This window comes from Loxodonta africana, chromosome 3 (genome assembly GCF_030014295.1).
Source record: "Loxodonta africana isolate mLoxAfr1 chromosome 3, mLoxAfr1.hap2, whole genome shotgun sequence".
Taxonomy (NCBI): Eukaryota; Metazoa; Chordata; class Mammalia; order Proboscidea; family Elephantidae; genus Loxodonta; species Loxodonta africana.
In genome coordinates this window covers 11,578,124-11,603,998 of record NC_087344.1, presented here as the reverse complement: position 1 = coordinate 11,603,998, position 25,875 = coordinate 11,578,124, and the positions used below count along the sequence as shown (strand labels likewise).

The 25,875-nt window shown below is 54.2% G+C and overlaps 1 protein-coding gene across 14 annotated transcripts in view; it reads right to left on the bottom strand.

Moving 5' to 3' along the window:
- ARHGEF18 (Rho/Rac guanine nucleotide exchange factor 18) overlaps nucleotides 1–25,875 on the bottom strand; it is a 121,822-nt gene that overhangs the window by 2,259 nt on the left and 93,688 nt on the right. For all 14 annotated transcript variants that reach the window (XM_064280462.1, XM_064280465.1, XM_064280459.1 and 11 more), the window contains 15 exons: nucleotides 20,076–20,326; nucleotides 19,048–19,173; nucleotides 16,701–16,818; nucleotides 15,375–15,623; nucleotides 13,725–13,801; nucleotides 11,412–11,590; nucleotides 10,734–10,825; nucleotides 8,681–8,872; nucleotides 7,001–7,138; nucleotides 6,483–6,607; nucleotides 4,718–4,759; nucleotides 4,592–4,639; nucleotides 3,978–4,448; nucleotides 2,895–3,228; nucleotides 41–178 (listed from right to left, as the gene is read on the bottom strand). In XM_064280462.1, the coding sequence (XP_064136532.1) occupies nucleotides 41–178; nucleotides 2,895–3,228; nucleotides 3,978–4,448; nucleotides 4,592–4,639; nucleotides 4,718–4,759; nucleotides 6,483–6,607; nucleotides 7,001–7,138; nucleotides 8,681–8,872; nucleotides 10,734–10,825; nucleotides 11,412–11,590; nucleotides 13,725–13,801; nucleotides 15,375–15,623; nucleotides 16,701–16,818; nucleotides 19,048–19,173; nucleotides 20,076–20,326 (2,580 nt within the window). The remainder of the gene's footprint in view (nucleotides 1–40; nucleotides 179–2,894; nucleotides 3,229–3,977; nucleotides 4,449–4,591; nucleotides 4,640–4,717; nucleotides 4,760–6,482; nucleotides 6,608–7,000; nucleotides 7,139–8,680; nucleotides 8,873–10,733; nucleotides 10,826–11,411; nucleotides 11,591–13,724; nucleotides 13,802–15,374; nucleotides 15,624–16,700; nucleotides 16,819–19,047; nucleotides 19,174–20,075; nucleotides 20,327–25,875) is intronic.

Genomic DNA, 25,875 nt, shown 5'->3' with positions numbered 1-25,875 from the left:
GGGGGTCGGGGGGCAGCCTCATGCCTGGGGCTGGGCTCACCTGGGGGTTGCGTGGCACTCTGGCCACCAAGCAGGCTGCTGAGCAGGACGGGGCTCAGTGGGCGGCGGGTACGCGCAGCAGCATTGTCATCCCTCCCCTTGAGCTTGCTGAGGAGCGGCTGCTGCTTCAGGTCGGAGGCTGAAAGAGGGGGCAGAGGCTGAAAGGGGGTAGAGGCTCAAAGAGGGGGCAGAGGCTGAAAGAGGGGGACAGGGGCTGAAAGAGGGGGCCAGACTGTGGAGCTTGGCCTGCTCGACATGGACTGACCGACGATAGTGAAGGCAGACTCCAGAGCACTGAAGGGTCCCGCAGACTGTGAGGGGTACCCCAGAACAGTGAGGGGACCCCAGAGCAGTGAGGGGCCACCCCTTTTCCTCAACACTGTCCACGGGTAACCAGATGAAGGAGGACCCCAGAACCTGCTCCTGTAACTGGGCCCTGCTCAGACATGAGCCACAAATACAGGGAGAGCGCCCCCCTGCGGCCAAAAGTACCCCAGGGTGATTCAACACTTGGATGCCGAGGGCAAGGCAGCCTTGGGCCTGTCGGCCCCAGCAAACATCCCTCATCCTGATGCACGTACGTGGGGCTGTGAGCATGGGTCCCCCTCCAAGGCTGCCGAGGGTTTCAGAACTGTCCTCGCCCGGGAGGGCCACAGCCTCCTTGCTAGGGTTGTCCACGCTGTGCCAAGGGGCCCCAGGGCTGGCTCAGCTCCACCACCTCTAGGAGGCTGTCCGAGGGACTCGCTGCCTCTGGGCCCCAGGTGCCCTGCTCCTTGGGATGGGGCCACTAGAGGTACATGAAGGCACTGGGTGTCATGAGGGCCGTATGCGGACTACAGTTTGCTGCCTCAGCATTCCTCCTATTTGCCCTTTTGAAGGAGCCCTGGTGGCGCAGAGGTTAAGTGCTTGGCCAGTAACTGAAAGGTCTGCGGTTCAAACTCACCAGCCGCTGCACAGGAGACAGACGTGGCAGTCTGCTTTTGTAACAATTACGACCTTAAAAACTCCATGGAGCAGTGCTACTCTGTCCCATAGCTTTGCCGTGAGTCGGAATCTACCCGATGGCCCCATGTTAGCTGCCCTTTCACCCAGTTTTGGACTCGGGTCCCGTTTTAGCACACAGTCTCAACATGTGGTCTCTAAGTGACCCTCCTGGCCACGCACCATATAGCTTCTCCCGACACAAAACTTCTCTCTTTCCCATGCTAATGCCCTAGAAACTTTTAAACTGACCAATAAAATGTTAGCCTGTGAAACCTAGCTAAGCCGCTTTTGTGGACTGAATTGTGCCCCCCAAAATGTGAATCAACTTGGCTAGGCCATGATTCCCAGTACTGTGTGGTTGTCTACCGTTTTGTGATCTGATGTGATTATCCTATGTGTTGTAAATCTGGCCTCTATGATGTTCACGGAAACCCTGGCGGTGTAGCGATTAAGAGCTACAGCTGCTAACCAAAAGGCTGGCAGTTCGTATCCACCAGGTGCTCCTTGGAAACCCTATGGGGCAGTTCTACTCTGTCCTGTAGGGCCGCTATGGGTTGCAATTGACTCAACGGCAATGGGTATGATGTTAATGAAGCAGGACTCTCTGCGAGATGAGGCTGTACTTTAAGTCAATCTCTTTTGAGATATAAAAGAGAGAAGCTGGCAGAGAGAAAGGGGGACCAAGAAAGCAGTGCGAAGAGCAGAGTGTGTCCTTTGGCCCCGGGGTCCCTGAGCTGAGAAGCTCCTAAACCAAAGGAAGACTGATGACAAGGACCTTCCTCCAGAGCCAACAGAAAGGGAAAGCCTTCCCCTGGAGCTGAAGCCCTGAATTTGGACTTCTAGCCTCCTAGACTGTGAGAGAATAAGCTTCTGTTTGTTAAAGCCATCCACTGGTGACGTTCCGTTAAAACAGCACTAGATAATTTAGATACCCACCCTGCTTGGATACATAAGTCCTCTGCTACGCTTTCAGCTTGTTGCTGGCTTGTCCCCTGTGCAACACCCTGGATGGCCCTGTGTGGACATGCTCTGGTTTCCTTTCTGACCTGCAAGTGCTAAACTCTATTTGTTCTCTAGCCTTCCTGCGTGAGGCTCACTTCCTTGTGCTGCATCCGACAGACCATCCACAATACCCACAGACCTCCTTTGCGTCAAACGTAATATACTGGGTAGAGCCCAGTGGGGGAGCTCAGCACCCAAGTGTTAGAAACAGTTACTATGGCAACAGCATGGACACCCAGTGGGCTCACACCTACTTTCTAAAACCATACCAAAAATATCAAGACATTATCAGATCCAGTGGACCTACTTTCTAAAACCACGTGAAAAATACCAAGACAGTGCCCTTCCTCAGATCCAGTCAGTGGGTGAACCAGGGCTGGGGTGGCAGCTTGTCTCAGGCCTGGGCCGTGCCATTCGTAAGTGCTCAGGGTGCTCTGACCTCTTGCCCTCGACCATCTCCTGGGGCCCGTGGCGTCTAGCAGAGTTTGGCCTCGGGTCTAGTAGGCATTTGTCTCTGAACTGCTAAGACGCCCCTGTCCCTGATCCCACAGTCTGAGGATCAAGGCAGGAAGAGGACCTGGGGTTTGTCATTTTGAGTTAAGACTTCCACACAAAGGGAGGCCTCATAGTGTCATCATGTTTGTGCCTTTTAATTTTTCTCTTGGCAATCTCTCCAAACAATGACACTGGAGTCTTCTTTTTGTACCCCACAAGGAACCCTGATCAAGGACACACTCTGAGATGGCCACCTCCAGCCCCAGGGTTGTGAGCAGGGCCTGTGTTGTGCTGGTTAAGAGGGGCTGGGAGGACCGTTAGTGCCCGCTGCTCTGAGCCGGCAACGTCCCCCACCCTGCTAGGACTAGGCTCACCTGTGCTCTCGCTGCGCTGGGAGCCCCTGCTCTTGCCCCCCTTGTCCTTACTGCCCTTGGTGAAGGTGGCCAGCTTGGTGGGGATCTGCTGCTGCACAGCTGCCTGCCGCTGGATCTGGTTGGTGGCACTGAGCAGCTGGATGGGCACATCGCTCTTGGCCAGCCGGCTCTCGGCCGGCACGCTATCCCGGCGTGCCCCCTCAGGGTGCTCCGTGTACTCAGGCCCGGATCCGGACAGCAGCACACTCATCCACATCCCTGGCACTTTGGCCAAGGCCATGGGTCCTTCCAGCCCTTCTCCGTTGAAGCTGGCAGGGTGGCTCGGGGGCTGAACCTGAAAGGAGATCACCGTCAGGCACATATGAGCCCATTCAGCTGGAACCCTGCTCCGACAAGGGGTCTTGCTCTTCAGATTTCCCCAGGGCCACCTGCCAGCCTTGCCCGAGTCTCAGCTGAAAAGATGGACAGACTTCACCTGCTCCCAGTCCCAGCCTGAGGGACTCCTGGCCTCTCAGGGGGGGGTTTCTGTTCCAGGGACAGTCCCTGGACCTGGGCCTGAAGGATTTGGTCATTCGCCCCTGCTCCCAAAACACACACACGCGCACACACACACACACACACTCCCCCGTATTCACACATACCCACTCACGTGCTCACTCATGTGCACACATAATCACACACTTAATATCCCCATATGTGCACACGCACTCCCATACAACACACACGCACTCTTCCACACTTACTCCCGTGCTCATCCGCACTCACGTGCACGCACTTTCCCACACTCATGTGCATACATTCACACGCATACACCCAACACCTCCACGCGCTCAGAGACGCTCCCTATGCTTACTCCCACACACGTGCAGTCCCCACCCCGTGTACACAGTGCTCATTCACTCATATGCACACATTCACACACAAACACGTAACACCTCCATGTACTCAGACATGCTCTGCCATGCGTACTCCCACACACGTGCGCAGTCCCCACCCCGTGTACACAGTGCTCACTCACACTCATGTGCCCACGCAGCCACACACATCCACACAACAGCTCCATGCTCTCCCACGCACGCTCACCTCAGCGGCCGCCTCAGTGGGCAGCACTGCCGGCACCGTGTTCTGCTTCTTGAGCCGCCGCAGCAGCTCCAGCCGCTCGCGCTCCTTCTCCACAGCCCGCTGGGCCTCGCGCAGCCGCTCCAGGTCGTGTTGGTAGGCCTGGCGCTGCCGCTCCAGCTCCGCGCGCTCCTGGTCCAGTCGCTCCTGCAGCTGCTGCGCTTCGCCCTCGTGCTCCTGCAGCCGGGTGGCCGCCAGCTCCAGCGCCTGCTGCTGCCTGGCACGCTCACGCTCCCAGCGCTGCTGCTCCAGGCGCAGCTGGCCCTGCAGCTTCTGCACACCCGCCAGCTCCTCCCGCTGCTTCTCAAAGGTGCGCTGCCGCTCCTGCTCCAGCAGCAGACTCCCTCGTGTTGACTGCAGCCGCAGCTGCTTCTCTCGCTCTTGAATGGTAGCCCGCTGCAGCTCCACGAAGCTGTCCTGCTGCGCGATGACTGCCTAGGGGATGGGGCGCAGGACCATGAGCTGTGGGAACGCAGGCCAAAGGCTCCGTGGCAAGTTGGGAATAGCATGGCCCCCTTCCTCTGACTCCAACCTAACTCGGGAGAAGGGCAGCCTGCAGCTTCCCGAAATCCCCTCACCTGGAGACTGAGAAGCAGTTGGGACAGCGTCTGGATCCGCTGGACAAGCTGTGGGAGAGAGATACACGGTTCTCCGCCTGCAGCTGGAGTGGGTGGGCTCAGCAAGCCTGGGAGTCGAGCACCTACCTCTGACTCCAGGCCACAGGGGCTGCTGTCTGCACCTGGCGCCTGCGGAGACACAAGGGCAAATCACAAGGTACGCGTCAGCCTGAACCCAGCTCAAGGGAGCCTGACCGCTGTTACTCAGGGATGCCCGTTCAGCATGAGACAGGGCTGGGCTTGGATCTGGGGAAGTCAGCACAACTTGACCAAGGCAAGGTCATGGAAGCTTCACAGACACATCTGAACTCCCTGAGGGACCGAGTTACTGGGCTGAGGGCTAGGGACCACGGTCTCAGGGGCTACCTAACTCAATTGGCATAACGGTTTATAGAGAATATGTTCTACAGTCTACTTTGGTGAGTAGCGTCTGGGGTCTCAAAAGCTTGCAAATGGCCATCTAAGATGCTCCACTGGTCACACACCTTCTGGAGCAAGGGAAAATGAAGAAAATCAAAGATACAAGGGAAAGATTAGTCCAAAGGACTAATGGACCACAACTACCAGTCGCCACCAGACTGAGCCCAGCACAACTAGATGGTGCCCAGCTACCACTGACTGTTCTGACAGGGATCACAACAGAGGGTCCCAGGCAGAGCAGGAAAAACACGTAGAACAAAATTCTAACTCACGAAAAAGGACCAGACTTACTCGCCTGACAGAGACTGGAGAAACCCCCAGAGTATGGCCCCCAGACACCCTTTTAACTCAGTGCTGAAGTCACTCCTGAGGTTCACCCTTCAGCCAAAGGTAGATAAGCCCATAAGACAAACAATAAAACAGGTAGCTCAACCACGTATACAAGACTCGAAGAGCCAGCCCAGCGGCAAGGACGAGAAGGCAGGAGGGGCTAGGAAAGCTGGATGAATGGCGGCCCCGGGTCCTCCTTCCAGGATCTGTCCAAGGTGGTCAACAGTGACAGCAGTGTCCGCAGGGGCCCCCTGCACCCCACTGGGGGATGTGGGGCCGTTGCGTAGGAGGCCTGGAGGTTGGATGAGCAGTGCAGGGAGGGTGGCTCCAGAGGTGACAGGGCACCTGGCCCTGATGGAAGCCCTACGTCCACCCCGCCTCCACTCTGACTCTGGACAGGGGCATGTATGTGGGAGGTCTGGCTTCTGAGATGGGGGTGAGGTCAGAGCTGGGGACCCCACCCAGTGTGTCTCACCTTTGATGGCCCCTCTCCACCCCTCCCTGCCCTTAGGTTACAGGCCAGCCTCCTGGGGGAGCAGGTGAAAGCACACAGGCTTATGCTCTGTTATGGTTGAACGGTGGCCCCAAAAAGGTATGTTGAAGTCCTAGCCCTAGGTACCTGTGAACCTGTCTGGAAATCGTGCCTTTGCAAATGCAATTAGTTAACATGAGGTCATGCAGGAGCAGGGTGGGCCCTAATCCTGTATCGCTAGTTTCCACATAAAAGTGAAGACACAGACAGACATAGAAGGAAGGTAGCCATGTGATGGATGGCAGGCACAGGAGGATGCTGCTGCGGGCCCAGGGCTACCAGCTGCTTCAGAAAGATCTAGAGCCCTGGGAGAGAGCGTGGCCCTGCCAAGGCCTGAACTCAGACTTCTGCCTTCCGGAAGGTGAGAGAATGCATTTCTATGCTTCTAAGCCACCCATATTTGTGGTAAGTTGTCACCACGGCCGGGAACTGACACACCCTCTGTGTCTCTACCCTGGGGTGTGTCATTCACCAGGAGATGGAGCAGCACTGCTGCCAGTTGCCTCAAGGCGGGGCCCAAACACAGGCTGCCATGACAGTGACAACGCCTATCCCGGGGGAGCCACGTACTGCCTGGGGGGCTTCCTCGGGGGCCCCTGGGGTGTCACCGGGCTTCCCCTCAGGGCTGCTCGCTGGGCCTCTGCAGTCATGGGTCCTGGGCTCGTTGCTGTAGACCTTTTTCTTGAAACTGCCGTCTGAAAAGCACAGGTGGGCGTGTTAGGATGCGCCAGGGCCCATGGGGGTCTGGAGCCCTCCCCGGGGGTAGGAAACTGTGTTGGGAGTGTGACCCAGCCTGTGCTAACACGGGGAGGGGCACATGCAGGTGAGAGATGTTGGGACAGAGCTCGAGGGGGGTCTCAGAGACCAGCAGGGCAGGCTCCACAGTCGGAACAACCCCTGGAAGGTTCCAGAACCCCAGACCATCCGGGATTCTCTGCAAGGTCCGGGGAGAGGGGCAATAGGGGGCTCTGCCCAGAAGCAGGGTGAAGGGAAGGTTCTGAGAAACGGCACTGCCTCAGGGACAGGGCGGGACCTGCTGCTAATATGAGGAGCCCGCAAGGCGGTGGGTGGGGAGGGTGACCACTTACTCTTACTGAGGCTGGTGGTGCTGTCATAGCCCCCAAAGGTCTCTGCCCTGCGAGGCAGGCCACTGGGAACACAGCCATCCTCTGCCTGGTTGTTGGCACTGCCCAGCCGCCTACAGAGCAGGCTCTGTATGTCCTCAACTGCGGGGGGGACAGAAGGGGTGAGAGCCGCCCCACGGAGCCTTGCTGCTGTCCCAAGGGCCAGCACCCCATCCTCTGATGTGAGATTTCAGTCTCACTCCAGGTCTGCCACCAGGACATGCCAATTCACATCCAAATGAGAGGTCCTGAGATAGTGGTGGGTGGGGGAGTGGGAAGGCAGGCAGCTTCCTGAGCACCAGGTGCTCATACTGCCCACTCTAGCCCGCCCGGTCTGCATGGGGCCTCGGGAGCCTGGGTGCCTGCCTGCCTGCTGGTTTCAGGTCCCGGGATGGGACACAGATAATGGTTACAGATGAGGTCAGGAGGCCATGGAGGGGCAGTGGGGTGAGGAAACGTGTCGCTTGGTGGTCGTGGCAGCCTTGGAAGGAAGGGCTGTTGCAGCAAAACCCTCTAGAGCCAGCCAGATACAGAGGTGGGGAGAACTTTCCATGTGGAGGCACAGTGCATGGGAGGGTACTCAGGGGGCCAAGAACAATGGTCATTTGAGAAATGGAGAAAAGAACTGCATTGACGAGGTGGAGGATGGAGCGGGAGCAGGACTGAGCAGAGCAGAGTCCTGTGCCCGCATGGTCTTGTCCTCTTCACCCTCCAGTGAGCACTGGAGGGCAGGGGCTGGGTCCCTCTTGTTCGCCGTTGGAAGAGTGGTGCTGACACTCCTGCCAAGATGACCAGTAGCCGCTACCAGCTGCTCTGGCATGGCCGCTCCGACTGCTCTGCGTGGTGGGACAGGTGGCTGGGCTGGACAGAGGAATCAGCACAGCCCGGGGCAGGGTGGCGCCCCAGAGAAGCTAGGCCACCTGTCAGTGCCCTCCGCCACAGTGGCCATGGCACCTGCACACAGCTGGCACTCGGGAACACCTTCTCACGAGACTCTGATATTCTCTGCCAAATGTGTTGCTGCTAACTGCCGTCCAGTCAATTCCGACTCATAGCGACCCCATGTGTGCAGAGCAGAACTGCTCCACAGGGTTTTCGAGGCTGTGACCCTTCAGAAGCAGATGGCCAGGATTGTCCTTCCAGGTGCCTCTGGGTGGGACTGAACCGCTAATCTTTTGGTTGGCAGTTGAGTGCTTAACTGTTTGCACCTCCCAGGGATCTACCATGTTTGTCTGCGTTTTTCTGGGGGCGTGAGCAGTGACCCACCTTTCAGAAAGATCAGGGACCTCCCGAAGGTGGGGAGACCCTGTCAGTCAGCTTTAAATCCCCAGGGCGTGGCGGGGCAGCATGCATGCAGCAGGCAACCAGCAAGTGTTTGCTGAACGTGCGAGAAGGTGCTTTTAACTCTGCAGTAGGGGCTGGGCTGGGTGGTGTCCAGGGGCCTTCTGGCTCTAATGGACAGTGGGGTCGGCACTGCTTCTGGGTGTGGGTCACCCAGCCGGACGCCAACGCATGGGGACAGGGGCGCATTGACCACATTCGCTGTGTGCCTGGCCTGAGGTTGCTGCACCGCCCCAAGGAACTCCCCCAAGCAGAACCACAGCACAGGAGGCCAGGCAGTGAAGCCCCCGCAGTGCTACTTACTCTCTGTCATGGCGGACCTGAGGAGCAGTTCCCCCTGCAGGCTCTCAGAGGGGTCCCCTCCCCGGAAGAGGAGCCGAGGCCGGGGGCCCTGGGCGCAGTCGTCGAGGCCGCTCAGCTCAGACATCTCCAGGAAGATCTGCTGCTTCTCGCCGAGGCTTTGGGCAATCAGCTGGTCTTTCATGCTCAGACGCTCTGCAGGGAACCGACCGCAGGGCGGGGTGTCAGCCTGCTGGGTCCTTTCCCCTGGACGGCTGGTGTGAGGCTGTGGGTGCAGCTGCCCTCAGAGGCCCTCTCTGACGGGCTGGCCCTCAGTCGGTTCATATGCTCCAGCCCAAAGCATCACCGGCGTCGGACAGCAACAGGCCTGTCCTGAGGGGGACGCTCCCCACACACGCTTCTGCCCCACAACCTTCCCGGGGGGTGGGAGTTAGGGACTGAATTGTGTCCCCTCAAAGATACGTTGACGTTCTAACCCCAGTGCCTGTGAATACGACCTTGTTTGGAAATAGCATCTTTGCAGATAAAATTGGTTAACGTGAGGTCATCCTGGAGTAGGGTGGGTCCCAATCTTTTATGAGTGGTGTCCTCATAAAAGCGAGGAGACACAGAGACAGAAAGATACAGAGGACACAGAGACACAGAGACAGAAAACAGAGGCAGAAACTGGAGTGAGGGACATACAAGCCAAGGAACGCTAAGGACTGCCGGCATCACCAGCAGCAAGGACGGAGGCCTGGAACAGGTTCTCCCTTAGAGCCCTTGGGAGGCATCAGTACAGCTGACACCTTGATTTGGGACTTCTGGCCTCCAGGACTGTGAGACAATACATTTCTGTTGTCAGAAGCCTTCCAGTCTATGGTGCTTTGTTACAGCAGCTGTAGGAGGCTGCTACCGTGGGCGAGGGCATGGCCCTGTCTCCTGATTTTGTCTGCCCCGTTATAAAGTCCAGTACAGTGGGACAGGGATCAGTCTGTAAGAGGCTTACTTATTAGGAGTCCTGGGTGGTGCAAATGGTCAGTGCGCTCGGCTGCTAACCGAAAGGCTGGAGGTTGGCGTCCACCCAGACGTGCCTCAGATGAAAGGCCTGGTGATCTACTTCCAAAACACCAGCCACTGAAAACCCTATGCAGTGCAGTTCTCCTCTGACACACACGGGGCTGCCCTGGGTCGGAGCTGACTTGACAGCAACTGGTTTATAACACTTAGTTTTCCTATCTCAAGATAAAGGTTTTCTTCCTTTAACTCCTTCCTACAAGTCTCAGGATTTTATACTTTTTTTGGCTCCTGTTAGCAGGAGTTATTACATGTTCTTGCTAGTATATATACACCGTGTTCCAATCGTTCTCCAGCGGATCCCACTAGATTTTCTGGTAAATCATGTCATCTGCAAAATGTAATTCTGTTGTCTCCATTCCAGGAATTATATCTTATCCCTGCTTCGTCCCTTGTTACCCTGGCTGAAATGTCCAGAATGAACATAATAATGGCGAGTGTGGGCGACCTTGCCTTGCTCCCAATTTGAATGGGAGCACCTCCAGTGTTTCACTCTTTAAGGGTTCAGCTTTTGATTCAAGGTGGTGAAGAACATCCGGCTCACAGTTGCTCGCAGGTGAGCTGGGACACCATGTTCTCCCCTCTCAGGGCGCTCTGTGTGAGGACAGGGTGGGGGCAGCGTGTGGCTGAACAATTGGATCCGGAAGGGGCTCAGGGGCTCCGAACCCTACCCTCTCTCCATTTTCCACAGGGAGGGCCATGCAGCCTCCAGAAGGTCCCTGCCTCATGACGTGGCCCCACCTCGTCACGCTCAGCTGACCACGGAAGCGCCCTGTCATTTGGGCAGGGCTTTGTGCTGGGGTCAGTCTGGACTGGCCGGACAGAAGTGCCGCTGACAATGGGCGGGCTTGCTGTCTAAGCGGGAGTCTGTGGGGCCATCCCACTCCAGGACAGACATGGCCCCATTGTTGGGCTTACAGCTAACCCCCCAACCCCGACCCTGTGGAGGTGGCCCAGGGCGGGGCAGGCAGGCACAGAGGTCCTAGCCAAATCCTCTTACCTTGGAAGTCCCTCAGCCTCATGGCACGGGCCTCAATCATCTTCCTCTCCTCTTCCGCCTCGCTGAAGGGCCCTTCTTCCTCGTCCGAACAGCTATGGGAAGAGAGGGAGATGGAGGGGATGCCTCACAGGCAGCCTGGCCTCTGAGAACCAACACTGAAGGTTTATCTGCACTACCAGGTGCTGAGAGTATCTTTGGTGAGTGATTTAGCCTATTAACGGTGCAGAGGAAACAAGAGGCAGAAGGGAGAGAAACCCATCAGCCTGTGCCCAGCCTGGCAGTGGGCACTGAACATATCAGGACAAAAGTGACCAGCCTGTTATGATGCTCGGCCTCGGCCTAGAGGAGATGGCTGATGAGCTAATGAATCAATGGACTGATGGACCAATGGGCCAATGGACTGAAGACCAAAGGGGACAGCTCGCCGTGTCAGGTGGTGAATCTGTGAATACAGAAAGGCCCAGGTTGGAACATTCTGGGCCTTTTCTGCATCAGACACGTGGAGCTGTTGTCAGAAGGAGCTGGAATGGGGCCACCTGTCCCTCTGAGATAAGGGGAGGCACTGAGCACAAAGGTGGGACAAGGGAGAGGAGAAGCAATTCATGAGGCAGGTCAAGGTTATGGTTGATTCACTAGCCGTCAAAGACAAGGTCAGAGCAAAGGAGGTCCCCCGTCCACCTCTCCACGGCCCTGCGGATGTGGGCCATCCAGGTGTTGCGCTCCTCCTTGGAGCCGGTGTAGATCTCGTACATCTCAGGCCCTTTCAGAGAGGCGCTGATGAGAAACATGGCTTTCTCCTCGTTGGCCACCTCCCGTACGATGAGCTTTTGTAGAGACACGACGGGCGGCTTGGAGTCCTGCACAGGTAAACACAGTGCGGAGGGTCACTCCTAACTAAGCACAACTGCGTGGCAATGGAGTCCTGAGTCTGGGGAAGGGGCTGAGAGGGGCAATCACGAGCCCACTTATGTACACTCAAAGCAGAAACGCTCTGCCATCTGGGGGAAGAAAGACACTAACTATCGCAGTGATGGAGGTCACTGGTGGCTCCGTGGTGGGATTCTCGCCTTCCATGTGGTTCCACTCCTGGCCAGTATGCCTCGTGTGTAGCCACCACCCATCTGTCAGGGGAGGCTTGCCTGTTACTATGATGCTGAACAGGTTTCAGTAGAACCTCTAGACCAAGACGGACTAGGAAGAAAGGCCCTGGAAATCTACTCCTCAAAATCAGCCAATAGAAACCCTATGGATCACAACGATTTAGTCTGCAAGCAATCACGCGAATGGTGCAGGACCGGGCAGCATGCCGTTCCACTGTGCACGGGGTCACCATGAGTCAGGGGCTGACTCCACGGAACTAACAACAACAGATCTTAACTGGTCTGAGTCGGTATTTAATAACTGTGGGAGACAACTGTTTGATCAGACAGCTTGACCCAGTTTGTGGGGGATGGGAGGAATTGGGGAGGGTGGGAAACTTCCAGAGATGTTGTTTTATGTTACATGATTCTGTTGCTGCTGTTACCTGCTGTCGAGCTGGCCCCCAACTCATGGCAACCCCACGGACAATGGAACGAAACGCTGCCTAGTCCTGCACCATCCCCACGATTGGTTGCAGACTGAACTGTTGTGAACCATACGGTTTTCACTGGCTGATTTCTGGAGGCAGATCGCCAGGCTTCTCTTCCTAGTCTTAGTCTGGAAGCTCCACTGAAGCCTGTTCAGTGTCATAGCAACACGCAAGCCTCCACAGACAGACAGTGGTGGCTGCATATAAGGTCACTGGGTGGGAATAGAACCGGGTCTCCTGCGTGGAAGGTGAGAATTCTACCACCATACCACCCATGCTACAGTTCAGTCATAAAGGCTGCTTTCTTCTCAAGGTGAACCCTGAAAGCAAACAGATTCTTGGAAGCCCCAGCAGCTGGTGTCCACTGGGAGAGGGCCCGACACCCTCCCCACACGGTCTGCACTGTTGGACGTGGAAAGGACCCAAGGTCATCCTAGGCGACCAGGGGAGGCTGCCGAGCCCCAGGTGAACACAGGGCTGGGCGAGGTGGGATGGATGGAACCCCACTCTCACTCCAAGCCTGCCGTGCATGGAGCGGGGTGTGGTTGCTGAAGCCCCCACAGCCAGGCGTGGTTCTGTGAGAAAGGACCCAGTGTGCTCTGGGGTCCCCAGGTTACAGCTCAAAGGCCAGTGTGCCTCCTTGAGGTTGGGGCCTCAGTGATGGTGCCAGTAGCTCCCTAGGCAGAAGGAGGGGCTTTCCTGCAAGGACTCTGGGGCCCGAGTACTGTGTGTGCTTGTGAGAGGAAGAACCAGGAAGACAAAGTCTGAAATGGGAAAGGATGTTAGGACGAGAACTGAAAGCTTCTTGTCTGCCCCACTGCCTGTCAGGCAACAAGGCAGGCAGGACCCTCATTCTTGGAACATTTGGCTCCTTCCCAGCTGGACCCTCTGGCCCCCGGGTGGGCCTGGACACTGGGGTCACTCATGGATACATGTTTCCAACCACTCTTGCCCTCTGGCCGCCCCCTCCCTCAGCCTCTTCTGCCCAGGCCGGATATGGAGCACAGAGCCCCACAGCAGGATGTACCCAGGCCGGATATAGGGCACAGAGCCCCACAGCAGGATGTGACCAGGCCGGATATGGAGCACAGAGCCCCACAGCAGGATGTGACCAGGCTGGATATGGAGCACAGAGCCCCACAGCAGGATGTGACCAGGCTGGATATGGGGCACAGAGCCCCACGGCAGAATGTACCCAGGCCGGATACAGGGCACAGAGCCCCACGGCAGGATGTGACCAGGCCGGATACAGGGCACAGAGACCCACGGCAGGATGTGACCAGGCCGGATACGGGGCACAGAGCCCCACGGCAGGATGTGACCAGGCCGGATACGGGGCACAGAGCCCCACGGCAGGATGTACCCAGGCCGGATATGGGACACAGAGCCCCACAGCAGGATGTGAAGGGACAAGAACTTACCACAGAAGCAAAGACGTATTTCTGGTCCTTTTCTTGTAGCAGCAAAAGGACATCCGTCAGCAGGACAGCAAGAACGTCTAACGAGAAAGCACAATCACAGAAGAAGGGGCTTAGTGGGTCTGATGCTGGCGGCCTGGCCAGCAGCCCGGCAACCACTGGGTCCCAGGAACGGAAGCGCCATGGGAAGGAGATCACAGTCACTGGCAATGCCATGAGGCATCCTTCCGACCTCAGCCCTGCCCGTCATCTTCCCAGCTTCCAGCACTTAGCCCCAATTTAGGGCTGGAGTCGGCTCCACCAGGCCCCTCAGACACAAACTCAGGATCTGCCAAGCTGCCTGTCCCTTCGGATGGCCCTCTTCGTTCCGTGATGACTGCTGGGTATAATCTCTCTGAGTCTCTCACTCGGATTTCTCAAGTATGGACTGACTCCTTCGTTCTCTGCTCCTAGGTCACCTTGGGCCTGAGCCAGGAGGTCACCTCCTGCCACCTCCTACAGCGACACGTGCCAGGACCTGTCTCGGGCCCCACGTGGCCCTGAGACTCCTAGTAGCAGAGGCTCAGGGCCTGGTCCCTGCCAGAACAGCTCCCCGCGTCCTGCACACAGCCTTTGCGCTTCATGAGCGACTCCTGAACGGAATTTCCCATCAGAACACGTGTGTCCGCGGGAAGCGTTGATGTTACTTTCTCAGGGGAGCTTCTTCTGACATGCCTAACCAAAAAAACAAAACAAAAAAACCCAAGCAGTTGCCGTCAATTCCAACTCATGGTGACCCTATAGGACAGAGCAGAACTGCCCCATAGGGTTTCCAAGGAGTGGCTGGTGGATCTGAACTGACAACATTTTGGTTAGCAGCTGAGCTCTTAAGCACTGTGCCACCAGGGATCCTGTGACATGCCTACTGGCATCTACATTAGATACTCCAGCACAGCTCCCTTTAAAGAATTTACCATACTTTTAACTCTCTGTTTTTTGTTTGTTTCTTTCTCCCACGATGATGAAGCCCCACAAAGGCAAGGACCAATCCAAAATGTCGCACACCCCCATCCTGGTGCTTGGCACGCAGAAGGTATTAATTATATTTATTTTAATTACACGTCCGCTCAGATTAAGAAGAAAGCTGTTCTGTTGCTTAGCCACGTGCACTACCCTCCTAAAAATCTCTCTTAAAGATGCCCACGCCAATGAACACGTTGCTATGGATTGAACTGTGTCCCCCCAAAATATGTGGTGGACTCCTAGGCCCTATCCCTGTGGATGTATCCCACCTGGGAATAGGGTTGTCTCTGTTATGTTCATGAGGCTGTATCAGCGCAAGGTGTGTCTTAAACCTAATCACTCTTGAGAGATAAAAAGATCAGAGACAAGCAAGCATGAGTGGGAGAGAGACAGATGCCACATGGAGATCGCCAAGGACTGAGGAATGCCGGGCTACCTAGAGAAGTTGAGACAAGGATCCAAGATGACATCTATTGATGCAAGATAATATCTACTGATCCAGGACGGCCCCTACTGATTCAAGATGCCATCCACCCATCCGAGATGTCACCCGCCAATTCAAGACGGTGCCTACTGATCCAAGATGCCACCCACCAATCCAAGAGGGCACCCACCGAAGCAAGTTTGTGCGCGCTGGGGGTGGCACTTTACCTTTCAGGCGCCCTGATGTGCTTTTCCAGCACAGTGCGCCTTCCAGGTGGAGCTGCCGCTGCAGCATATCCTCCTTGCGGAAGGTCAGCCCATTCTTGAGTTTGCTGGAGGACTTCAGGTCCATCTTCCCTGCGATCTCCCGGAGGCGCTGGGCCTTCTCATACTCACTGACCTTAGCATTCACTTGTGAGATGATGTCTCTGATGAGGTTCAGAGCTTGGGTCAGGTCGTCGTAGTCCTTGGTGCCAGCTACCACACAGAGCAAAGTTAGTGCCTTTCTTTGTCCCAGTCAATGGACACAACAGAAGTGGACACCCGTTCATGGGGTCCGTGAGGTGCACCCCAAGGCCACTGCTCGGAGGCGCCTCAGGAACCAACTTCCTGTGATGTAAAGTGACTGCTTCTCGAAAATGAATGCAACAGCCTAGTGTTTTGTTTTTACTAAGACACAGCTTCTGTGTTAGCAAGACGAGTGACAAAAACCGCCCTGCATGGGTTGGATGCCACTGCCCAGTAAACACACTCCCCATGCCCTCCAGTCCTTCACAAATGCCTCCCGCCCTCTGCTTTCTGCCATTACTAAGAGCTAGTTCCTCCCTGTCCAGGGACAGAGCTTTGGCCGGGGAGCGTGCTCACCCCACAATCCCCTGGGGCTGTGGGAGGTGTGATCGCTGGGCTGCGTGCCCTTTCTCTGCCCTTGCTTGAGTCCAGGCACAGCCCTCTCATGTGACACTGAGGTCACCTCTGTGCCTGGCTGGATCACCAGGAGTGGCCTTCACAAGGGCATTGCCTCCATCCCTTCATTCACTCCACGGATGGTGACCAAGCGCCTGTTCTGCCCAGCTGGCTAGAGGCTAGGGGATGTTTTTAGGCGTTAGCAAGTTGATTTTTGACTCATAGCGACCCCATGTGGCAGAGTAGAACTATCCCAGAGGGCTTTCTAGGCCATAATTTTGATGGGAGCAGATTGCTAGGTCTTTCTCCTGCAGAGCTGCTGAGTGGGTTTGAACTGTCAACCTTTCAGTTAGCAGCTGAGCACTGATCCACTGTGCTGCCAGGGCTCTAGGGGCTGGGGGATGGCGGTGGGCAAACCAGACTTGGCCCCTGCCTTCATGGTGCTGACCCCAGATCCATGACCCCAGCACCCAGCACAGCAACTTCCGTGTAGTAGGTGCTCAGTGAACAAGCACTGAACCAAAGAAACGGCATTTGGAGAAGCAGGGACAAAAGCACAGAGAGGGCTTTATCCAGCCCACCGCTAACACAGGGGGCAGGCAGAGACCGCCCCGGCAGCGCTAAGGGCAAGCTGCGAGGATGGCCACGTACCTTCCGTGTTCTGAATAATGCGCTCCACCAGCACTGGGTATTTGGTGATGCGCTGAGTGACCAGAAGGATGCACTCCTGAACACCCAGCCGCCGCACGATGGAAAAGTTGCCGATTTTCTACGGGATGGAAAACAGAACATGCCACATTAACATCTCACCACCTGCCCAAACAGTAGTGACCAGTGCCCAAGGCGGGGGCTCCTTCTTTTCCCTGCTCTGGGGGTGGTGGAGGGTTATACATGGGACACGCGCCAAATAGCTGAAAGCAGAAGTTAACTACTGTGTACAAAAAAGCCAAAAGGCGAAGGTGGCATCACCCATTGTGTGAACAGGGGCCCTGAAGAACCCAGGAAGAAACAAGGACCAGACTAGTGATTCCGTCAGGAGCTGTTCAAGAAGTCACCTGTTGAGCTATCCAACACACACACGCACACACGCACACACACACACGTGTGCACACACACACGGGGGAAGACCCTAATTCTGACCGAAGGCTGTCAGAACCTTCTGGAACTAGACTGGGTGTCTGCCTTCTGACCTGCTCCCTGCTGGCTCCCAATGCACAGGTCTACACCTCTGGCTCAGAGCCAAAGAAGCCGTCCCCTGAAGTGACTTCTTGGTGGGGCATGAGAGCAGCTCACTGTACCTTCCAGAACATACCACACATTCTGCTTTTCTCTGTCCCTGCCCTTGTGTGTGTTTGAGGAATGCTAGCAATTGCCAGGAGTCAATTCTGAAGAGGGCCTGCGAATAGCCATGAGGTCTGTGACATTCCCGGACAGAAGCCCCTGTCTCTGTTCCTTCTGCTTCATCAGAAACCACCCCCCAGCCCGCTTTCTAGGTTTTTCCACTCAGGATGGCAGGTGGCACAGGCCAGGGCTCCGCAAATGAGTTTAAGCCCCAAAGTGACTTTCTCTTTCACTTCCATCCATTACGATTGTAACAGAACAAAACTGAAAAAACCTCAAACTCTTCCCTTGAAGCCAGCAGCTGCTGAATAGCACTTGGGAATAAAGTCCCTGCGGTACAGGCAACACGTGACAGGAGCTGCTCTGGATTCGTGCGTGCTGCTGCTGCCCGCTACCGCTGAGCTGGCCTCTGACTCACGGCAACACCACGCACTATGAAACGAAACACTGCCCCTGTCCTGTGCCGTCCCCGTGCTCAGTTGCCATCAGGCCAGTGTGATCCATAGGGTTCTCACTGCCTAGTTTTTTAAAGTAGATCACCAGGCCTTTCTTCCTAGTCTTAGTCTAGAGGCGCCACTGAAATCTGTTCAGCATCCTAGCAACCTGCAAGCTTCCACTGACAGACAGGTGGTGGCTGCACACGAGGTGCACTGTACAGGAATTGAACCCAGGTCCCGTTGCCACTGAGTCAATTCCAACCCACAGTGACCCTATAGGACAGGGGAGAACTGCCCCGTAAGGTTTCCAAGGAGCGGCTGGTGGATTTGAACCGCAAACCTCTTGATTAGCCGCCGAGCTCTTAACCACTGTGCCAGGGCTTTGAACCACTGCTGGGGCTGCTGAAAAGGTGAGTGCTGATTAAGTCAACTGGCATTAACCCAAGTGAATTTTCTAGGCCAGGGGAGGTGGGGTCTTCTCGACTCTGCTGTGTGAGGTGTTTCTGGTTCTAGGCTTTGAGCACCTGCACACTGTCAGGGAGAAGACGTGTGACGTGTGCTCCACAGCCCCCCTACCCCCGCCCCACCGGGTAACTGTGAACCAGTAAGGGGAGGAGACAAAGGTTTAGACAAGGACCGACTCACAACAGCAGGGGAGCCCCTGGGTGGTACAGACAGGTAAGCACTGGGGTGCTAACTGAAAGGCTGGAAAGTCCTGGGGGTCTACTACCGAAAAATCAGCCATTGTAAACCCTGTGGAGTACACTTCTACGCTGACACACACGGGTTGCCATGAGTCAGAGTCGACCCGACGGCTACTGGGTTACCACGGGGTGGGGGGTGCTCAGTGGAGAGGCAGGCTGTACAGGGTGGCCCCCTGAAATGATCTTCATGTGCCATCCAAACAGCCCAAGGAGTGTTGGTCAGTGGGCTCCATGCCAGGGCCTGTAGGGACCCCTCAGGGGCCCCCCAGGTGTGCGAAGGAACAGACCACTAGGTAACACTTTCCTTTGACTGGATTTATACGTTAGGATTCTGTGTAAGCTTCTGCTGACAGAGGGCCTTGTGGTTGAGGACAAAACAAGAAGTTGGACATCACTGTTATCTTACAATCCCGAATCCTGAGATCCCAAGATTCTATAGCTCTGTGCCAAAAACCTACAGCGAAGAGAATAAGCTTTTAATTAAAAAAAAAAAAATTTTTGTTTGTTTGTTTTTACCTTGATCAAGTTCTGAAATTTCTTGTTTTGCTGCAGCAGCAGCTTGTAGTGACTGACGGCTTCGTTGTGGCCGCTACAAAAGACGCCATATTTTTCTTTCATTCTTTCTCCGTTCTCGCCGGAAAACTAGTATAAAAGAGAATATAGACGTTACTGGAATGGAGTGAGGAAAGCCAGCTGTTGAAAACTGCCAGGCTATCTTTTAATTGCACTCCGCTGATGCTGCTGAAGTAAAGACTGAATTTATTTGCAAGTTCACTTCCTTCTCTAGTACGTAGTCCAACACAGGAGAGCTTCAGAACGGGGTGTCCAATCCTAAAACCAAAAAAAAAAAAAAAAAGCGATCCTAATAAGACAAACTATAGCTGCCCCACAGGGTTTCCAAGGCTGTAGGGAAGCAGACTGCCACATCTTCTTCCTGTGGAGTGGCTGGTGGGTTCGAACCACTGACCTTCTGGTTGGCAGCCAAGCGCTTAACTGCTGCGCCACCAAAGCTCCTTTCATTAATACCAAATTATAAAAAAGAGAAAAGGAGATGACTGTCTGCTGAAGGGCTTTACTATGTCACAGGTGCTGTAAAGCTTCCGGAAATCCGGGGAGGGGGGGGAGTTTAAACTAAGGAATGTCAGAAAAATTCAAGATCATATGGGGTATTCCTCCAGTTAATTCGAATTAACAGATCCAGAACACTCCAAGTACTCTGAGTCACAGGGCAGCACTACAGCCGCCTCTGTCCCGCCTAGACTCGGCCGAAATCACACGGGCCCACAGGTTACACTTCTGATGATCAAAAACATAGCAGGCAGATCCAAAAATTAAAAAATAAGCAAATAACCAGACAAAACCACCAAAGCACACAACACTGAAGGGTGTCCGGACAGGTACACCTGCTATTCGGGTCTCTGTGTTTCTAGGCTATTAGCTGAGCTCACAGCCATAAGGGCCCAGCACCGCTCCTGTGGACAGCAGGCACTCAGAACGTAAGAGGAACAGAGACGGGGCCATGCGTGCGCTTTGATGGGACCCACCTGATGCACCAGGAGGTCCCCGATTCTCTGGATGATGTAATTGCGGTCGCTGCCCTCCTCCAGGGACTCCTGGCGGCGCTCCTTCAGCCGGGCGAGAAAGTGGCCATGCATGTCCAGCAGGTCGTCCACGCATGGGAAAAGGTGGCCGATGGCCTTGCTGCTGAACTGCAGCTCCTCGCACAGCGCCCGGGAGTACACCTTCAGCATGATCTTGAGCGTGCGCACATGGTGCACCTCCGTCTGCATCAGCTCTGTGGGGACACGGGTGGAGGACTTACCCACACTGGGGAGGACGCTGGCTCCTGCTCTGTCCCTCAGGAAGTCCTGGCTGCCTGCGTGTGCCAGGCGTGCTTACGGAAGTGTCTGCAGGAGCCCTTGCCCTTGTGGTCTCACTGCCCAGGTTTCCATACTTCCCATCCTCCTGGACCCCAGCCTAACGGGCAGGGAGGGGGAGCCATGGGGGGAAAAGAGAGGACCAGGGGTGCACTGGGACCTCTAAAACCCAGTCAGCTAAGGAAGGTCCTGGCAGTTCTAAGCAAGGAGCTGTTTGGTGAACACTGCTCTCTGGGAGCCAGTCTCATCCACTGCCATGCTCATGGTCAGACCCAGCCTAGAATGGCCACAGGGAAAGCAGAGCTCACATGAGAATTTTAACTCATTGTCTAAGGCAGAGAATGGCCATGCTTTGTGCTTGAGTTTATCTGTTGTTCTCAAGGCTGGGGTTAAGGACTGGAGTTTGTGGGCGGGCATGGGGGAGCCAGGAACCATGCAAAGCACCTGCTCAATTCTGTGTGGGTGTATCGGGGGTTGGTATGTCTCCCCCTGAGGAGAGGGCCCTAGCTTTTGACGGATTTTCAAAGGCAGGGCTCCCAGCAGTTTAAGGATTATAATAGGTCCAAGAGCAAAGAACTGGGCTCCTGCGAGAGCAATGTGATCACTGCTCTGAGGGTCCCTGGAGCCCGAGGGGCCGTCTCACAATGGACAGCTGCCCAGGCTCTTTTCCTCAACTGGTTTCTTCTTCTTTGTGTAAATAACAGCTTTACCGAGATACTGTTCACACACCATACAGTTCACTCTTTCAGAGCGTACTGTTCAGTGGTTTTTAGCACTCACAGTGCTGTGCAGCCATTACCACTACCTAATTCCAGAATATTTTCATCACTCCAAAAGGAAACCTCACACTCATGAGCTATCACTCTCCATTTCCTCATCTCCCAGCTTTTGTTGTTATTAGGTGCCGTCGAGTCAGTTCCAACTCATAGTGACCCCCAAGTGACAGAGTAGAATTACCCCATAGGGTTATCTAGGTTATAATCTTTACAGGAGCGGATTACCAGGTCTTTCTCTGGGAAAGCTGCTGGGTGAGTTTGAACTGCCAGTCTTTCAGTTAGCAGCCAAGCCCTTAACCCTTGTGCCTCCAGGACTCCCTGTTGATAAACTAGATTATACAAATAGCAACAATTTCGGCACGGCAAAAACCCACCACAAGCAAAGTCGAAGGGCAAAAGATGAACTGCGAAAAATACTTGTAATTCATATCACAGACTAAAGGCTCACCCCCCCCAAAAATTCATAAAGAACGCTTAAATATGACTGAGAACAAGACTAATAAGCAAATAGGCAAAGGATTTGTACAGAAAGGGAAATACAAATGGCTCTCAAGTATACTAAGACGTGTTCAACCCAGCTCCTAAGAGAAATGCAAGTTAAAATGGCACCAAGATGCTCTTTCGCCTTCTGGACGGGTGAAAAGACAGCCTGTGGCCCCGTGCTAGAGACCTGGACAGTCTCACCCAGTGCTGGTGGGACTACGGGTTGTATGACCTCTCTGGGGGGCAAAGTGGCGATATATTACAAACACATACACTTTTCTGACTCAAAAACCCCATTTCTGGGAACTTTTCCTACAGATATACTTGTACACAGGCAAAATCATGCACTTCCAAAGTGATTCACAGCAGCTTTGTCTCCTGCATCAGAAAGGAGGCAATGAAGGATGGACACACGTACAATGGGAGACGAGGCAACAAGTAACTGTAGCACCCTCATGTGGAAAGACCTCCAAGACCGGGGTAAAATAAGAAAGAAAAAGTGAGCGGGGGAGGGGGAGAGTGGGGAGTGACTGCTTAATGTATACGGGATTTCCTTTGGGACAATGAGAATGTTCTGGAACTAGACAGCGGTGATGGTTGCACAACATCGTGAATGCACTGAATGTCACGCATGTTACATTTTACAACGGTAAATTTTATGTGATGTGTATTTTACCACAATTTAAAAAAAAGAGCAACTGGTAGAACAATACAGATAAAATTGTACTTTTTGTTTAAAAAGGGGGCAAAAGAAGGATCCAGAGGGAACGAATAACACTGGTTACCAGTTGGAGGAGCAGGAAAGCAAAGACTGGGGACAAGGGTGTGAGGGTGATTCTTCTTTGAGTATCTTACTATATTCAAAAAGTTTTGAACCATGTGAATGGTTTTTAATGACCTTCTGAATATGTAACACACTAAGGTATTATATCTAAAGATCCATTAAAAATAGTTATGCCCTTCAACCCAGTAATCTCACACCCAGAAAATTTTATTCTAAGGGAATCAGATCAAAAAGCAAAAAACGTATTTACTGCAAACCCCCCAAAAACCAAACGTGTTGCTGTCGAGTTGATTGTGACTCACAGCGACCCTGCAGGAGGCTATCTTTAACAGTGGTCTAAAATGTTCCAAATCAGTTGCCGCTGAGTCGACTCCGATTCATGGCAATCCCACGTGTGCCAAGTAGAATTGTGCTCCATAGGGCTTTCAAGGCTGTGACCTTTCAGAAGCAGATCACCAGGCCTGTCTTCTGAGGTGTCTCTGGGTGGGTTCGAACCACCAACTTTTTGCTTAGCAGTCGAGTGCTCAACCATTTGTGTCACCGAGGGGCTCTGCTAAAACATTTACCGCATCTATTCCACCACTATTCATAACACCAAAAACCACACCCTCACCCAGCTGTCCATTTACAGGGGAAAAGCACATTCATACACTGTCACCATTCAAAAGAACAAGGAAAGACTAAAAGTCACAACTTGGGGAGAGTTCTGTGATGTAAAAAGGCCACCAAATGTTGAGTGTGACCCCAGTTTTGATATTTCAGTTCCGTGAACTCTAATGCTGCCATTTCAAATCATAATTTCAAAGACTATGCAAGACATAAAAGCTTCAAAAGAAGGGCATATTCTGGGTATATTTATGCACGCTGTCCAAGACGAGTGAAACGTAAAAATAAGACCAGCCGTATTGCTGTGGAGAGAGGTGGAGTCATTTCTCAACTCTACGGATGTCTTCGGGAGCTGCCATGAGCTAAGTGGGCCATTTGGTCTTCCTGGCGCCCCTCTCTTTCCCTCTGCATTACCTGATCAATAAAGTGATCTGTAGTGGTTAAGAGCTATGGCTGCTAACCAAAAGGCTGGCAGTTCGAATCCACCAGGTGCTCCTTAGAAACTCTACGGGGCAGTTCTACTCTGTCTTATAGGGTTGCTATGAGTCAGAATCAACTCGATGGCAACTTTTTTTTTTTGGTACTACCACTGGGCTATTCCACAAGCAAAATTCCTTGGAAGCAGGGTGTGTGCAACAACAAAAAACTGAGCGCATACTACAAATAAGGCTCTGTGCCAGGTGGCGTAGGTGTGTGTGCCAGGGCTGTTGAGATGTCTGTGTGTGGCCAATGCTATTAAGGCCAAATATGGTGGAGACAAGAAGTGTGAGGTGTCCAGAGGAGGGAGGAACACTGTGTGTGGGCTGGGGGTGATGGAGAAGATTCTAGAAAGGGACAGGACTGAAGGGGAAAGGGATTCTGGCAGAAGGCAGCAGAGGAATGGGATTCTGTCAGCCCTCAAAGGACTGTGTTGAGAGCTGTGTGGTCTCAATGGTGCCGAGCCCTGGGTCGCCAGCCACAAAGGATTAAGCAGTCTGTGGGGGCCCAGAGGGTGTGACGATGGGGCAAAGGGCTTACCTAGATGGAGGTATCTGGACCATGTCTTTGCAGGACCTCTGGCTTGGCTTGGAGATCCCAAGGGGGAGTGCTCTCCTGGATTCTCCTCCATATGGACAACCCAACTACTCTGACCCAGAGAGCTCTGTATCTGAAAAGTGGGGAGGCTGGGCTGGTGGGGATGCCAGAAACTTCCACATGGGTGAAAGTAAAAATGCTTTTACATCAAATCTCCAGGAGCCTTGGGGTTGCAATGGTGTGGTGAATTACTTTTGTATGTGGCCTTTCTAGCCATGGTCTTGTAACTCCTCCCCAGGTGATTTGATAGGACTGTGTGATAGGGTGATTGTGGCCTACCAAGGGGATTGGTCAGTTTTTCCTTAAAAGAGAGCAAATTCCAGAACAGAAAGGAGGATCCTACCAAGGAAGAGCCCACCACCACCAAGGAAGGAGAGACCAGCAGGAGGGACCCAGCAGCAGACATGGCATGGTGGCCTTCCCTGCCCACAAGAGAGAAAGCTAAGTGCCTTTGGGCAGAGGCTGAGAGCCGGGGAGAGGCGTACCTGTGAGCACAGCTGGGGAGAGGCTATCTGGATGGAAGAACTGTATCCTGAGTGTTCTTGAGCCTGAATTGTAATTGTTATTTCCCTAATAAAACCCATAATTGTGAGTATCGTCTGTGAGTTCTGCGTGGCCATTGCAATGAATTATTGAACCCAGTGAAGAGTGCTATGGGAGGGATGGTTGGTGTCAGAATTAGTAGAGGTGGCCGAGAGCGAGGAGGTGTATCTGACCTCTGTCTCATAGGAATCGCCCTTGGGCTGTTGATCTTGGTTCTCCTTCCCCCTTGTTGGGTTGGAGGAAGTCAGACACCTCCCCCAAGCCATTTTTACAAACGGGTTAAGCGCTCTGCTGCTTACTAACTGAAAGGTCGGTGGTTTAGACTCACCTAGCGGCTTTGCGAGAGAAAGGCCTGGTGATCTGCTCCCATTGAAATTACAGCCTAAGAAACCCCACGGGGCAGTTCTACTCTGTCCTATAGGCTCACCATGAGTCAGAATCGACTCAATAGCACCTAACAGCAACAACACGGAATCTCCTCACTGAGGGACAGGAAAATACCTCCTCAGGCAACATACACTGTCAGCCTTGAGGAAATGGCTCTCCGGAGGCAGAATCAGGAGCAGCACCTGAAGAACTAACAGGGCCTTGGGCTGAGGAGGCCTATTGCCTTGGGTGGGTCCCTCTTCCCAAGCCTGGGCATTGATCACCTAACTCCTGGTGGTCCAGAGGCCGGGGTGGAAGGGCCCATGTGAAGCTCCTGGCGTGGTGCCTGGCACGGGGATGGAGACTTGTGTTTGCAGTCCCTGTTCTCATTCAGTAACTCCCCACCAGTGACCGTGACCTTGACAGCCCATCTCAGAGGGAAGTGGTTGCCCCTGGCCAGGCTCTTCGATGGCTGGCAGGAAGGGGCACGAAGCATTCAGCATGGCTCGGAGAAAAAGCTAATCACGCCTGAGACAGGGGCATGCCTCCAAAACTCACCCCCTAACCCAGGTGCCCTGGTAGTGCAATGGTTAAGTGCTTGGCTGCTAGTCAAAAGGTTGGTGGTTCGAACCTACCCAGCTGCTCTGAGGGAGAAAGACCTGGCGATCTGGTCCCGTAAAGATTACAGCCTAGGTAACCCTTATCGGGTAGTTCTCTTCTGTCACCATGGGGTCACTATAAGTCGAAATTGACTTGAGGGCACCCAACAACAACCACCACCACAGCCAGACCTGGGCTATCTGGGGATCACCGGGGACAGCTGGGGCGGGACCGG